We start from the raw sequence: 16,638 nt of genomic DNA, 5'->3' as shown, positions 1-16,638 counted from the left end.
TAGACTATAGACTAGACTATAGACTAGACTATAGACTAGACTATAGACTAGACTATAGACTAGACTATAGATAGACTATAGACTAGACTATAGACTAGACTATAGACTAGACTATAGACTAGACTATAGACTAGACTATAGACTAGGACTATAGACTACGCTATAGACTAGGACTATAAGACTAGACTATAGACTAGACTATAGACTAGACTATAGACTAGACTATAGACTAGACTATAGACTAGACTATAAGACTAGACTATAGACTAGACTATAGACTAGACACTATAGACTAGACTATAGACTAGACTATAGACTAGACTATAGACTAGACTATAGACTAGACTATAGACTAGACTATAGACTAGACTATAGACTAGACTATAGACTAGACTATAGACTAGACTATAGACTAGACTATAGACTAGACTATAGACTAGACTATAGACTAGACTATAGACTAGACTATAGACTAGACTATAGACTAGACTATAGACTAGACTATAGACTAGACTATAGACTAGACTATAGACTAGACTATAGACTATACTATAGACTAGACTATAGACTAGATTATATACTAGACTATAGACTAGACTATAGACTAGACTATAGACTAGACTATAGACTAGACTATAGACTAGACTATAGACTAGACTATAGACTAGACTATAGACTAGACTATAGACTAGACTAGACTAGACTATAGACTAGACTATAGACTAGACTATAGACAAGACTATAGACTAGACTATAGACTAGACAAAAGACTGCAAAAGATTGTTCTCAAGAATACCCGAATTAGCTCTAACATACAAAATGGGCGTGGACGCAATATAACCGCCCCTTTTTTGGTGGGGACTTTGTCCAGCTCTGGGTAAATTCTCAAGGGTTCTTGGCTGCAATAAATCTTATTTTTAGTAAAAGATCCAATTTTTCATCAAAAATCTAGATTTTGTCGAAAAAATAATTACTAAAAATCCAAATTTTGATGTCCGATTTATTACCAAAAATTTGATTTTTTTATCAAAAATGCGATTTTTCACAAAAAAAAAAAAATATTTTTTTTATTTATAAAACGGATTTTTATAAATAATTAAGTAAATTGATTTCATTGCAATTGAAATAGTGTTATAACGGAATGAATGTCACTTTTGGAACAAAATACAAATCATATTACCTGACAAACACAAATCATAGTTGTATGTACATATATATAGACATACATATATACAAACATTTTGTGATATATCACAAACACACCAACAATATACAATATCATCTCTACGTAAAATTTATAAACATTCATATAATATCGATTTACTGACAATAAAAATCCAACAATAACAACAACTACACAACAAAAATAACAATAATAAATAAACTGAAAATGGAATGAAATGAATGGAATGAATGATATATAAAATAATAGAACAATCGTTCGTATAACATTTTCAAATCATGACACACTAAAATAGACAATAAAAACAATAAAATAAGTTAAATTTTTGTAGAAATAAATTCAACTAAAACTGCCTACAAGTAAGTACAATAGAGAAAAGTGGTTATTGAAAAAAAAGAAACACATTCGTATATGAATGTTTTTTTTTATAGGAATAATAATTATGGTCTGAGTAGTTCAACTCGCTAATATGTTTTTAAAAGTGAAAAAAAACTCAATAACTTTTATATATTGAAATAAATAAATTAATAACTAAATATGGTAGACGTCTGGCAGTCAAAAAGCCTTACCCTAATCTATATATACATATCTTATATATATATTAGGGTTTCATTCCATCAGTATGCTATATGTCTGACATCATGTTTCAAAAAGTACCAATTGAAGAACGAAAAAGTATTTAAAATACTTCCCAAAAATACTTTCATTCACTCAGGACTCTGAATGTTTAATTTTATGCTTCTAGCTTCAATATTATTGAAGAACGAAAATGTCCTCTTTTCTAGGTTCTCATTTACTGCGGGCTCTACATGCTCTACTCAAAAAGTCCCAGTTAAAGAACAAAAAAGTACCAGAAAGTAGTCCTTGGTACCAAAGTTTTAAAATTTAAAAAGTTTTTCCCCATCCCTGCTTAATTTCCTAGACACAATTTTCCTATTGCCCGACGCGGAACATTTCTGCGTTACTCCGATAGGAGTATGAAAAAGAACTCTATGAACACTGCCAGTCAAGATGGAAAAAAGAACCAATTTGTATTCAAACGAGAAAGATATGGCCAAAACTTGGTAAGGAGAACACGGATCATTTTCTGAAACAAAGCCGATCCCAACTCAGGAAAATGATAGCTGCCATCACAGTGCATTGTAAATTTGGTATACAAGCCATGAGATTTGGAATACCTCACAATGACTACTGTAGAAGCTGTCAAGATGAGAAAGAAGAACAATCAATTGAACATCATATCACTGTCCTGCATTGGGGGACAACCGACTCCGATTTCTGGGACGACGGAGGACAGCTCAGAGCTATCCGAAATTAAACAGGATAATCTAATCGCTTTTATCAGGGATTGCGGTTGGTTTGCACTAAATGCACTGATCACTAGCTCTTCGAGTCTCAGACTCTTCCTCTCTAAATTAAATCACTCTTTCTTAATCTCTACCCTTATCTTGTAACTCTTAATCTCTTGTATTTCTTCCACTGTCATATACCACAACTTTCACAATTTCCTCTCTCCTATTTTTCTCTCTTAATCTACTTACTGGTAACACAAAGAGACCAAAAGGACCTACGTATGCGTAGGTATCTGCGGATTTCGTAGATATCTGAGGTCTTCTGAAAACTGATTTCAACATATGTACACACATACACCCCCGGAGCCATGTTACCTTGATGAAAGGCCCAATCTTGGTGTGATTGCAATCCCCAGGAGGTAGAGGTGCTACAAATACCTTTAGCCTGCCGGGACTATAAACTAGTGACGATCAATTGTATCCTCGGACTTTCCTGAAATAATTTGACATGAGGTCGAACCAGAGAACCTCATAATCAGGTAATACGGGTGGCCAGTTGTCCGCAGTACTTTGTACGGGCTAGTCAGTTGGTTGAGGTTCCTTCGGGATTCATGTAGTAGCTTTGGTTTAAACCCAAATTTGCGGGAAGAGAATGTCAGTTTGAGGACTGATACACGGTGAAATCTAAAATTTGGGATAACTTCGGTGCTGTTCCCGATGTCAACAGATACGCCACAGAGGAGTCACTGTGGGACTAAGCGATGAATGTACGGGTATACGGATCGTACCCACCTGTATACCTAAAGTGAGTGTGTAGAATGAATAAGAAGTGTACTGGGTTGAATGGTGATGGATGAAAGGTGTCTTATACAAGTGATACCATTAAATTTTCTTTCCTTGTCCAGGTATGTTCAGGGAAAACTCTGTTCATACCAGATTTCTCTGTGAGTAACAACAAAACCCTCGGCTTATTTGATCGATTCGTGTTTCGAACTACCGAATATGTCTCTAGGTGCTGTTGCCGATTAAACAGAGGAAATTCCATCTGCGTGGTTGTAAACGGAAGTGATGTTTTTAAATCTCGAAAGTAAAGCAACGGGGCAACAATGTTCAGAGATTAGATAGCCCGAGTACTTGAGAAAAATGTTTGTACTTGGACCGGCAGAACCATGTGCAAAAATTGCCACCTGCGTGTAAGATACACAAAGGGTCGTTGGGGATTCGTTACAAAATCTCACCCTCTGGGTTAAAAAAGACAACCTTGAACCTTGTTCACTTCGACATTCATACACGCATATAGACAGACTGACATGGCTAAATAGCTATCTATTAGGACTCGTTGAATAATTTTGATAAAATTTGAAAAAAATTTATATTTTTTAAGAGTAAATATGGTAATGGTCTTCAAGGGTATTAAAAACATTTGTTGGTACTTTTTCGTTCTTTAACTGGTACTTTTTTATTATTTTATTATTATTGTAAACCGAAGCTGCCTTAATGAAAGACTGACAAAGAGACAGACAGACAAATATACATATGTAGAGGAAATCATGTTTTTGTCACATAAAATATTTTAGCGCCTTATTTTTTTGTGCTTCATTTAAACTTTTATGGAAATTTTGAGATTGATGGCAATTTTTTTATTATTTGTTTGTGTTGCTTAGAAAAGAATATTAATATTTAATTTTTTTCTTGGTTGTAGTCGTTTTTTATGAGTTTTTTTGTTTGGTTTTTTGGATAGATTTTTCATCATCATGTGTTGTTAATATTTAGAAAACTCCCAGCAAAAGCTTACAATGAAAAGCATTTTAAGTCATAATTTTAAAACGGTTCTTACCACTCTCGCTTAAAAAGAGGGAGTTATGTAAGTACTTACTACAACCTGCATATAAAGAGTTAAGTAAGTAGTTTTGTTTTTGTTTTCACAAAAAAAAAACTTCTTTTCGTTTGTATAAAAAAACAAAATGTCACTGTTAAAAAGTAAGTACTTACATATAATATAATTTATAAGTTATTTTTAGACTACATCTAGGTAATGCACGCGGTATGTAGTAGTCATTGAAATGTAAGTTATTAAATACAATACATTACCATGTTTTTGCTGGGTTATCTATAAAATTAGGTCAAATGTGTTTTTAATTTCTTAAGGTAAATGAGGGTGGAATGGTAGAAGAAAATACAAATTGTAGACCTTTTTTGCAGTTGTCATTGATTTCTTTTAAATATGAGAGAAATATTGCTATTGTTTTTGATTAGTTTGCTTAAGATATGTATCGGACAGTGGGATTGTTTGAAGAAATACTTGACAAAATGAAAAGTATATAAAAATATATATGAAACAGTCTTTAGGCCATCTTAGTCACTTTATCTATAACTGCTCCATGTACTACACAGACTGACAAATTTTTAAACCCGTGACTAAAGTATACTTTTGTAAAGGATTAAGACGCGCTGAATCCCAATTTGATCTCAGAATTTCTTTAAAATAGAGGCTTAACATCTGATATATCTTCTCTTTTCATCGAATTATCTACACCTGAAGCTTGATTTTTCCTATGAAAATACTTTAAGAATTGCTGTTTGGTGACGGAAGGACAGACATTGTTAAGATGAATCAAAAAGTGATTTATAGTCGATTGGAAGTTCCTTAGATAGGTGTGGATCCAATATTACTGTTCGTTATAAACAATATTTATAAAGCATAATACCCTACCCCTACCATGAAGACACAACCACAACCATGAGTTTTAAAGATTTAGGTAAAGATATATATCTCGAAGAATAAAGAAGATATGTCAGATGTTAAGCCTTTATTTTAAAGTTGACAGAATGGACTTTCAGATGGTATCCAACATTTTATAAATATAGTTGTCACAAAAAGGGAAAAAAATGCGTTTTTTTCAAATTTCAGGACCCGATATCTCAAATCCCAGATGTAAAGGAGAAAATCTGTTATTAAAACTCGAGTCGATTAAGCTATCTGTTGAATGAAAGAATTTTCTGTATACCCCAGTAATCTTCGGGATCCAAATCTTTAATAATTCTATCAGACAAGCATTCGAAAAGCTTGCTATTTAAAATCAGCAAAATCGATTCATAAATAACGGAGATATGAACAAAAATCCAAGACAACCTCTGAAAATGTCATAATTTTTGTGCATGTTTTGACAAACAGATAAAACAACAACAACATATGATAAATACTGTTCTTGTACTAAGTTTGTTTGTTTGTTTATAAAAACAATACAGAGCAAGAACAATACGTTACGTATGAAGCTCAGTGTTGTTATTGTTTTGTTATTAGCAAAATCAGAGATGGAAATTTGTGTGTGTGGTAAATTAAGCAGGGATGGTAGAGTATTTAAAAATTATATATACTAGTGGGGTGTTATTTTTAACTCAGGTATCAAGAATTATTTTTGGTACTTTTTCGTTCTTAACTGATACTTTTTTAGTTTTCTATAATATTGAAATATGAAAATCCCGGACTAAATAAGAATCTATAAGAAGGAATTTTTTGGTACTTTTTCTTTCTTAAAAAGTACTTTTTGAATTTTCTATAATATTGAACCCTAAAAACATAAAATTAAACATTCAGAGCGTTGAGTGAATGAAAATCTGTAGGAAAGGTTTCTGGTACTTTTTTGTTTTTCTGCAGTATTGAAGTCAAAAATATAAAATCATACATATGTAAAGGAACCCGAGGGAATGAACATCTATAAGAGAGAAAATGTTGGTACTATTTTTTCTTTAACTGGTACGTTTTGAACACGCAGCATATCGATAATTGAAAATGTATAAAAAGGGGACTTTCTGGTACTTTTTATACCCTTCACCTTCGTGAGAAGGGTATATATAAGTTTGTCATTCCGTTTGTAATTTCTATAATATAATTTTCCGACCCTATAAAGTATATATATTCTGGATCCTTATAGATAACGGAGTCGATTTAGCCATGTCCGTCTGTCCGTCTGTCTGTCTGTGTGTATGTTGAAATCAGTTTTCAGAAGACCCCAGATATCTGCGAGATCCGAATTTTCAATAATTCTATCGGAAATACGGTCGAATAGAACGCTATTTAAAATCAGCCCAATCGGCCCATAAATAACGAAGATATGAGTAAAAATCCGAGACCACCTCTGAAAATTTCATCAAAAATTTACTTTTTTCGTGCATGCTTATACAAAACAATAAACAAACAAAAACAAAACACAGTATCAAACAGTAAATTTTTTTTGTTATTTGTTATTGTAATTCTTGTTTATAAACACAAAGCAAAGAATGAACATCACGTTACGTTGTTATTGGCAAGAAACATGAAATTAAATATGTAGAGCCCGGATTAGGCGAGAACACATTAAAGGGCACTTTTTGGTACTTTTTCGTTCTACAAAAGGTACTTTTTGAATTTTCTATAATATTGAACCTAGAAACATGAAATTTAGAATGTAGGACCTTGACTAAGTAAGAACCTATAAAAAGGGATTTTTTGGTACTTTTTCGTTATACAAAAGGTACTCTTTGAATTTTCTATAATATTGAACCTAGAAACATGGTATTAAATATGTAGAGCCCGGATTAGGCCAGAGCACAAAAAAGGGGACTTTTTGGTACTTTTTCATTCTACAAAAGGTACTTTTTGAATTTTCTATAATATTGAACCTAGAAACATGAAATTTAGCATGTAGGGCCTTGACTAGGTAAGAACCTATAAAAGGGGACTTTTTGGTACTTTTTCGTTCTACATAAGGTACTTTTTTAATTTTCTATAATATTGAACCTAGAAACATGAAATTAAGTATGTTGAGCCCGAATTAGGTCAGAACAAATAAAAGGTGACTTTTTGGTACTTTTTCGTTCTACAAAAGGTACTTTTTGAATTTTCTATAATATTGAACCTAGAAACATGAAATTTAGCATGTAGGGCCTTGACTAAGTAAGAACCTATAAAAGGGGACTTTTTGGTACTTTTTCGTTTTACAAAGGTACTTTTTGAAATTTCTATAATATTGAACCTAGAAATATGAAATTAAGCATGAAGAGCACGGATTAAGTTAGAACGTATAAAATGGGACACAATTGGTATTTTTTGATTTTTTTGCAATAAAATTCGTACTGACTGTTTTTTGACACATCATGGTGAAGGGTATATAAGATTCGGCACAGCCGAATATAGTACTCTTACTTGTTTATCTTTCAATTGTTATTTTTTTGATTTTCTGAATTATTGGAGCTAAAAACATAAAATCAGACATAAGTATAGGATCCTGATGGAATGAAAATCTATAGGAGTTAATTTTTTGGTACCTTTTGTTCTTCAACTGGTACTTTTCGAATGTAGAAAGTAAAAACTAAACACGCAGCATACTGATTGAATGCAAATCTATAAAAGGGTACTTTTACGCCATTCAATTAGTACTTTTTTTATATATAGGAACCTAATGTAATGGAAATCTATAGGTATTTTGGTACTTTTTTTTTTTTCTTCAACTGGTACTTATTGATTTTTTAAATGATAATTTATAAAAAGTGGAGTTTTTGGTACTTTTCTTCCTTCAAATGGTACTTTTTTGACATTATGGATTATTGAACCAAGAAACATGTAATCTGATATATAGGATCCTGATGGAATGAAAATCTATAGGAGTGTATTTTTTGGTACTTTTTGTTCTTCAACTGGCGGTTTTTGAAATTTGTATAATATTGAACATACAAACACACAATTAAACGCGCAGCATACTAAATGAACGAAAATTATCATCATTGAAATAGTACTTTTTTGATTTTCTGAATTATTGGAATCCGATGGAATGAAAATTTATAAGAATATCTTTTTATTTTTACCACTGTTTAGGTATTTTAAATTAAAATCATACAAATAAAAATATTTCTTTTTTACATTTTTAATCACAAGAAAATGTTCTTTTCTACAAATAAACATAGATTTTCACACAAAAAAATAATAATAATAAATAAATTGAAAAGAAAAAAACTATTGTTCTATAAAGTTTTCATCAAACAAAGCTTTTAAATTTGTTTTTCTCTTTTACTTCTCCCTTTTTTCTCAAAAATTTTCTGGCTCAAGAACAAGGAAACTGTTTTTTTTTTAATAAACAAAGAAATCTAACATTTGTATATATTTGTTAAAATAAAATGAGGAAAAACCTTGTAGATTTTATTTTCATTTTTAATCTCTTCTGTACTTACTTTGCACATGACATAATCCCACTGAAAATTGTCCCAATTCAGGCATTTGTCTTAGAATTTCTTCAGTTACTAAATGAACACCTCGATGTTGTGGTCGTAAATTGATTTTGCGCTGAAACCACGCTGAGCCAATTTGTAAGCCTGAACTGGAGGGACCACCGCCACCACCGCCTCCTCCGCCGCCACCCCCGCCCCGATGATTGGAAGAGGCCATTGTGCTATTGGACGAAGAACTGCGTATGTTGCTGTTGCGACTGGCGCTTTGTTTAATGTTAGACGCCGTTGTGGTACCGCCGCTTTTACCGTGTGGATTCGTGGTGATGCCGGTACTGTTACTACGTCGATTATGGCGACTACGGCTGGTAGTCGCTGCACTTGTTGTCTGCGGTTTTGAAGTTTTAGCTGTAATGGAGGTGGAGGAAGTGGCTGCTGCTGCCGCCGCTGCTGTTGCTGATGTTGTTGCTGCTTCTGATGTTGTTGGTGGTGCTGCTGCTACTGCTACTGCTGCTGCCGCTGTTGTTGGATTTAATTGTAAATGTAGTTGATGGTGTTGCTGAAGCTGTGGATAAGTGTGGGCAGCAGTTAAAGCTTTTTGTGATTGCTGTTGTTGTGATGTTTGTTGATGTGTAGTTGTAGATGATGATGTTGTAGTTGTTGGTAATCCACTAACAGCGGCAGCAACAGTAGCTTGTTGTATTGTTTGTTTTGTTGACGTCGTGTCTTGTGTCGTTTTAATTGCAATTTACTTTGTTGTGTATTTAATTGCTTTAAGCCTCTCTCTTTTTAGTTGTAGTTGTTTTTGTTTCTCTGTGTTTATTTTTAACTAATTTACTACGTACTCTTCTATTCTCACCCTTTTCAATTATTTTCCTTTGGTATTTTTTTTTCCTCTATTTACACCTCAATTGTATGTATGGAACTGTTAATTCGTGAGATTATATTACTCTGCCAATTTTTATTGTTGCTTTTGTTGGAGAAGATTTTCTGTTGCTGTTGTTGTATGCTTTAATATGGAGAGGAGGGGGGTTTGAAATATATCCTGTGCTTCGTTGCTTAAACTTTATTTTTCTGTTTTCAATGCACCAGCATTTTTCTTTTTATTAGGATTTTTTTTATTTTTTGAATTTTTCTTTGTGCGCTATTTCACACTTTTTCTTCGCTCGTATTCCCATTCACTCACTGCTCACGTTACTAAATTTGCTTGTGTGCTGCTAATGTTATTGCTGCTGTGGTAGTAGTTGTTGTTGTTAGGTATTCTTGTTCCTTTCGCTTATAATTCTTGCTTTAGTTTAAGTCAAATGTTGAAAAAACCTTCATTCTTTTCAATTCTTAAGGGGAATATAAACCAAACACCTGCAATAGGCAAAAGAAAAAAAATACCAGTTTTTGTTAAAAAAGAAAAATTAGCTGAATTTTATATGCATTAAAAAATTACATATGTATATATGTATGTACCTAAATTTTGTTATGTAAATTTAAAAAAAGTCACGTTTAAGTTGTATATGTATTTAAATTTTTTGGAATTTTTATTTATTTACTTTAAAAAGTTTCAATTGTTGCATTTTCTATATTAATTATACGCCTAGTAGTATGATTATAAAGTATTCATACGGCACGCATACGTAATGAGTTCAAGAAATTAATAAATATAAATTATACGCCCAGTCAAAATTTAAAATTATTTAAATTTATTATTACTCACATTCATACATTGTTGCTAATTTATAAATAATGTTTATACTAAATATAGAAAAATGAACAGTGAAAAGATTAACAAGTAAGAAATTATAGTCGGGCGTGCCCGACCATATAATACCCTACACCTGTTACAAAAATAAAATGTGATTTAGTTTTCATAATAAAGCTTTTAAGTTAAATTGTACCTTGTCTCAGATATACTTAAGCCATTTATTGTTGAATAAAATTGTGGACATTTAAGTCAAATTTTGAAGGGGGCTTTTTATAGGGCTAGGTTCAAATTAGGCCCTATAATTATAAAATTCATGAGGGTTATTAAGTCTAGTATAGAACTTGGTTTTACAGCTTTTTATCGAGATAGGAGTATATTAAACATAGTTATGAACTTAAAAGGCCTATTCGGGGGTTCAGTGATGAAATAATGGACCGATCTTAACCATTTTCAATAGGCTTCGTCCCTGGGACAGTAGAAGATCATGTACCAAATTGAATTATCTTCAAAATTACGACTTGTAGTTTCATTACAAGGTTTATATGGACGGACGGACATAGCTAAATCGACTCATTCTAAGCCGATTGGTATACTTTAAGGTGGGTATAGGACCAATATTATTGTGCGTTACAAACATCAGCACAAACCCAATATACCCTCACCACTAAAAGGGTGTAGGGTATAAAAATGAAATAAAGATACAAATCTTAAAAATTTACACTTGTCTGGACCTAGTCTAACGTAACAAAAGACAACAAACTATAGTCTGGACTATAGACTAAAGTCTAAAAGTATAAAGTATAGACTATAGTCTGGTCTATAGACTATAGTTTGGTCTATAATCTGTTCTATAGTCTGGTCTATAGACTATAGTCTGGTCTATAGACTATAGTCTGGTCTATAGACTATAGTCTGGTCTATAGACTGGTCTATAGTCTGGTCTATAGTCTGGTCTATAATCCGGTCTATAGTCTGGTCTATAATCTGTTTTATAGTCTGGTCTATAGTCTGGTCCATAGTCTGGTCCATAGTCTGGTCCATAGTCTGGTCTATAGTCTGGTCCATAGTCTGGTCCATAGTCTGGTCTATAGTCTGGTCTATAGTCTGGTCTATAGTCTGGTCTATAGTCTGGTCTATAGTCTGGTCTATAGTCTGGTCTATAGTCTGGTCTATAGTCTGGTCTATAGTCTGGTCTATAGTCTGGCCTATAGTCTGGTCTATAGTCTGGTCTATAGTCTGGTCTACAGTCTGGTCTATAGTCTGGTCTACAGTCTGGTCTATAGTCTCGTCTATAGTCTCGTCTATAGTCTGACCTATAGTCTGGCCTATAGTCTGGTCCATAGTCTGGTCTATAGTCTGGTCTAAAACTTGGTCTATAGACTACAGTCTGGTCTATATACTACAGTCTGGTCTATAGACTACAGTCTGGTCTATAGACTACAGTCTCGTCTATAGACTACAGTCTGGCCTATAGACTACAGTCTGGTCTATAGTCTGGTCTATAACTATAGTCTGAAAACTTTTTTGCAATAAACTCAAATTTTTACTAAAAGTTCAAAATTTTCACAAAAAAAATCGAATTTTCTCTGAAAATTAAAATTTTCACAAAAAAAAAAAAAAAAAATTTTCCCTAAAAACCTAAATTTTACAAAAAATTAAAATTATCACTAAAAATTATAAATTCACTAAAAATTCAAAATTTCACTAAAAATTCAAAATTTACCATATAAACTAAAAATTTCAAAAAAATTCAAAATTTCACTAAAAATTCAAAATTTCCCTAAAAATTTAAATTTTTACTACAAATTTAAATTTTTACTTAAAATTTGCAATTACCATCCTTTATATTAGTACGAATATGTATAATAATAGTTATTAAACCTAATTTTTGACAAAAATAGATTTAGTAAGTTGCAATGTTTAATAAGGCAATATCCTAATTTATGTCAACAACATAAATCCTTCTTAAATGTAATACATAAAAACGATTTAGCTCAAAAACGAGAAAATAGTAAGATGTAGGAAAAAAAAGAACGAAGAAGGATTTAACATTCACATCAAAAGTTATTTCGCTGCAATAAAAAACAACTTATTTATATTAATTTTAGTTTTCTGCCTGCACTCATAATAACATACAGTCTGTTATTATAGAATTAGAAATTAGAGAAAATATTAAATGAATGAATCATTTCGTTTAGACCCTATATATGTATATATCTATATAATCTATAAAATATTGTTAATTGAAATATTATTGCTGAGTTAGTTGAGTTCTAAAACAACAGTAGCAGTTTGTTGTTGTATTATTTCTGTTTGAAATAGTTCAAAATATTTCATTAACATTACTCACAATTTTATATTTAAGCGAAAAGGATTCAAACACACACACATATTCACATAAAAACATCGTTATCCTTAGTTTTCATATGTATATATACTTATAAGTATGTATTTGATTGTATTTGTATGTTTATGTATAAACAGCAACATGCCGTTAATACAAATAGCACAACCAATGTTATAAAAGAAAGCAAGACAAGAAAAAAAACGAACGAATGATTGAATGAACGAAAAAATCGTAATAATAAAACAAAAACGTGAAAATTCACTTTGGTTCATGCCAACCACTATTGTTGTTATTACTTTATCTATAAACTAGCATTACCCGGTGTACAATGGTACCCTCATCGTAATTAAATAAAATAAACATAACCCATTCTGTAGATTTTCCTTTAATCAAGAAGCTAATATTAAAAAAAGATTCAAAAAGTACCAATTGAAGAAAGAAAAAGTACCAAAAAGTTTAGTCTTATATACATATGTATGTATATTCATTTCATTGGGATCCTATCACTTTATGTTACAAAGTTCAATAATTCATGACTATAGAATATTATTAAAAAGTATCTGAAACTTCCCTTTTATAAATTTTCATTCATTCAAAAAAGTACCAGTTTAAGAACAAAAAGTACTAAAAAGTTCACTCTTATAGATTTTCATTCCATCAGGTTCCTATATAACTGATTGTCGGTTTCTACGTGAAATATTACGAAAAAAGAACTTAAAAAAATACCAATTGGAGAACGAAAAAGTACCAAATATTAATTCCCAGAGATTTCCATTTCTATAATTACGAAAAAAGCACTTAATTGTCATCACTATGTAGTATAATTTCTTGCTCCACTAAAACATTTGTAATTGTCAATTAAGAAACAATAAAAAGCAAAAACAATTTAAATCGTTTTCTATTGCAAGAGCAGCTATGACAACTACAACAAAAAACAAGAAGAAGTAGAAGCATGAAATAGACATAAAGGTTTATCGTTTACGATTAGTAAATATTCTTGTTGTCGTTTAAGAGTCAAAGCTTATAAGTATCTTAAAGTATTTACATTGACTCAAAATTCTAGTTACTTTTGTAGACATAAATGCATGTGCAGACATAGCGACAGACCGATTAAACGTCCGACCTTCTCTTTATGCAATAATTTCAGTACATGTGTTGATAAAAAAAGAAAGGAAGATAGTTGGATAAGTCTCGATTATGAGGAATAGCTCAAAATGGACTTAAGTTATTTTAAAACAAAAAATAGAAATTTGTAAAGAAATAACAATGAAGAATATGTTTTATGATCTATCTATCTATCTATCTATCTATCTATCTATCTATCTATCTATCTATCTATCTATCTATCTATCTATCTATCTATCTATCTATCTATCTATCTATCTATCTATCTATCTATCTATCTATCTATCTATCTATCTATCTATCTATCTATCTATCTATCTATCTATCTATCTATCTATCTATCTATCTATCTATCTATCTATCTATCTCTATCTATCTATCTATCTATCTATCTATCTATCTATCTATCTATCTATCTATCTATCTATCTATCTATCTATCTATCTATCTATCTATCTATCTATCTATCTATCTATCTATCTATCTATCTATCTATCTATCTATCTATCTATCTATCTATCTATCTATCTATCTATCTATCTATCTATCTATCTATCTATCTATCTATCTATCTATCTATCTATCTATCTATCTATCTATCTATCTATCTATCTATCTATCTATCTATCTATCTATCTATCTATCTATCTATCTATCTATCTATCTATCTATCTATCTATCTATCTATCTATCTATCTATCTATCTATCTATCTATCTATCTATCTATCTATCTATCTATCTATCTATTATCTATCTATCTATCTATCTATCTATCTATCTATCTATCTATCTATCTATCTATCTATCTATCTATCTATCTATCTATCTATCTATCTATCTATCTATCTATCTATCTATCTATCTATCTATCTATCTATCTATCTATCTATCTATCTATCTATCTATCTATCTATCTATCTATCTATCTATCTATCTATCTATCTATCTATCTATCTATCTATCTATCTATCTATCTATCTATCTATCTATCTATCTATCTATCTATCTATCTATCTATCTATCTATCTACCTAAGAACTTCCAGAGTAATCAATAAATTTTTTAATCACATACTTTTAAACAATCCTCGTATAAAAGTGTCTTGCATTTGTTTGCTTGACTAGTGTTTATTTAAATACACATTGAGTTCAAACAAATGTTGGCGATTTTCGTTGTTATTATTGTTGCTTCTATTACACTTGGCAATTTGCGTAATTTGTTGTATTTTTTACATATTTCTACCATTTTTTACTACAATTTCTTGTAAATTTCAAATGTACTTTTTGTTGTAAATTATAAATGTCATTTAAATAAAATTTGTTACAAAAAAATGTTTATTGATTTCTCCTTATAAGTAGAAAATATACTTAAATATGTATTTAAAAATAATATTGTACAACTAAACTACTTTGTAGTTGTTCTTGTTGTTGTTGTTGTTGCTGCTGATACATATTTCGTAAATTGTCGGATGTATAACTGAGAATGTTTCTGTTGCTACAGATTTACATACATAATTGATAGTTGTTTTTGTTTTGGTTGTTGTTCTGTGTTAAGAAAAGGAAATGAACTAGATTTAAATGTACGAGAATATCTATTTAGGGTAATTTTTAATTATTACGTCTCTATAGATGATTTTCTAAATATGATAATGAAATTGATACATTGTATGTCTGTAGGTTGGAAGGTATTTGTTTTCAATTTTGGAAGTATTGTACTGTGAAATGAATTTATTATTTAAATTTGTTAATTGGTTTTTTGAAATTTATTATAGATGTTTATAAATCTCGAGATGAGTACCTAACTAAATGAATGAATAAATATTTATTAATAAAGAGAAGTTTATTAGAAAATATACCAATATACCAGTTAGAAAACAATTTTGAAAATTCATCTGATTTGTATGACTTATCAAAATTGCCTTCTAATTTTAATTTTTTTTAAAGTTTTAGCACAACAACAATATCGCACTTTGACATTTCAATAAATGTCCATTTCATTATTTCAATGTTAGCCTTTAGTTAGCTCAGACTTTAAAATCACTATAAATATATCTTTAAAACTCACTATAAATATATCGAGTTATCAAAAATTGTTAAAACCTTAAAACCCCCAAATAAATAAATTAAAGAAAATAACCTAAAACATGTTTCGACCATTTAAATTTTTTTTTCTTCTACATAACAGAAGATGTCAATAGAATTTACATACCGTTACCACTCATACTAAAAGCTTAAAAAATGTATGTCGATATTTTAAATATTTAATAAAATACCAGGAAAAAACGATACAAAATAAATAAAGAACCGCAGAGTACCAAATGTTTCACTTGAAAAACAATGTAAATTGTCTACTTTAAACGTGCGGCAGGGCAACAAGAAGATGAAGCAATGAAATATGAAACGAATGAACACACAACAAAAGTAAAAAAATCAGTAACAGTTTATTACAGAAAAGGAAGTTAAAGGAGTGTTTAAAAGAGAGGAAGAGAGCAAGAGAAGACTGGTAAATGAAGAAGGAAAGCAAACATAAAGTTCATTGCTTTCCATATTACAACACTTTTAACCTAATTCTAACATATTAACACAAACGGCATGTGAGCATAAATACTCCAGCAAACAAACATTTAAATATGGGGTTCAAAAAAATGCTTTCCGGGAACTAGAATAGAACTAGAACTGAACTAGAACTGACTAGAACTGAACTAGAACTGAACTAGAACTGAACTAGAACTGAACTAGAACTGAACTAGAACTGAACTAGAACTGAACTAGAACTGAACTAGAACTGAACTAGA

At 30.7% G+C, this 16,638-nt stretch overlaps 2 protein-coding genes across 3 annotated transcripts in view; both read right to left on the bottom strand.

The window, feature by feature from the left end:
* The window catches only part of LOC119604003 (UPF0047 protein YjbQ), a 70,439-nt gene that overhangs the window by 38,791 nt on the left and 15,010 nt on the right, over window positions 1-16,638 (bottom strand). For both annotated transcript variants that reach the window (XM_037956316.1, XM_037956315.1), the window contains exon 2: window positions 8,683-10,035. In XM_037956316.1, coding sequence (XP_037812244.1) covers window positions 8,683-8,896 — 214 coding nt within the window. In that variant the 5' untranslated portion in view covers window positions 8,897-10,035. The remainder of the gene's footprint in view (window positions 1-8,682; window positions 10,036-16,638) is intronic.
* Window positions 8,901-15,295, bottom strand: LOC119604004 (transcription factor RBF1-like). The gene is made up of 3 exons (XM_037956317.1): window positions 15,253-15,295; window positions 8,963-9,402; window positions 8,901-8,915 (listed from the first exon to the last, which is right to left on the bottom strand). Exons 1-3 carry the CDS (start codon window positions 15,293-15,295, stop codon window positions 8,901-8,903), a joined length of 498 nt encoding a protein of 165 aa, XP_037812245.1.

The sequence above is a fragment of the Lucilia sericata genome, unplaced genomic scaffold, assembly GCF_015586225.1.
Source record: "Lucilia sericata isolate MDLA Ls3-8-SP2 unplaced genomic scaffold, ASM1558622v1 Contig000351F_arrow, whole genome shotgun sequence".
In the NCBI taxonomy this organism is placed as follows: domain Eukaryota; kingdom Metazoa; phylum Arthropoda; class Insecta; order Diptera; family Calliphoridae; genus Lucilia; species Lucilia sericata.
This window is presented reverse-complemented; position numbering and strand designations above follow the sequence as displayed.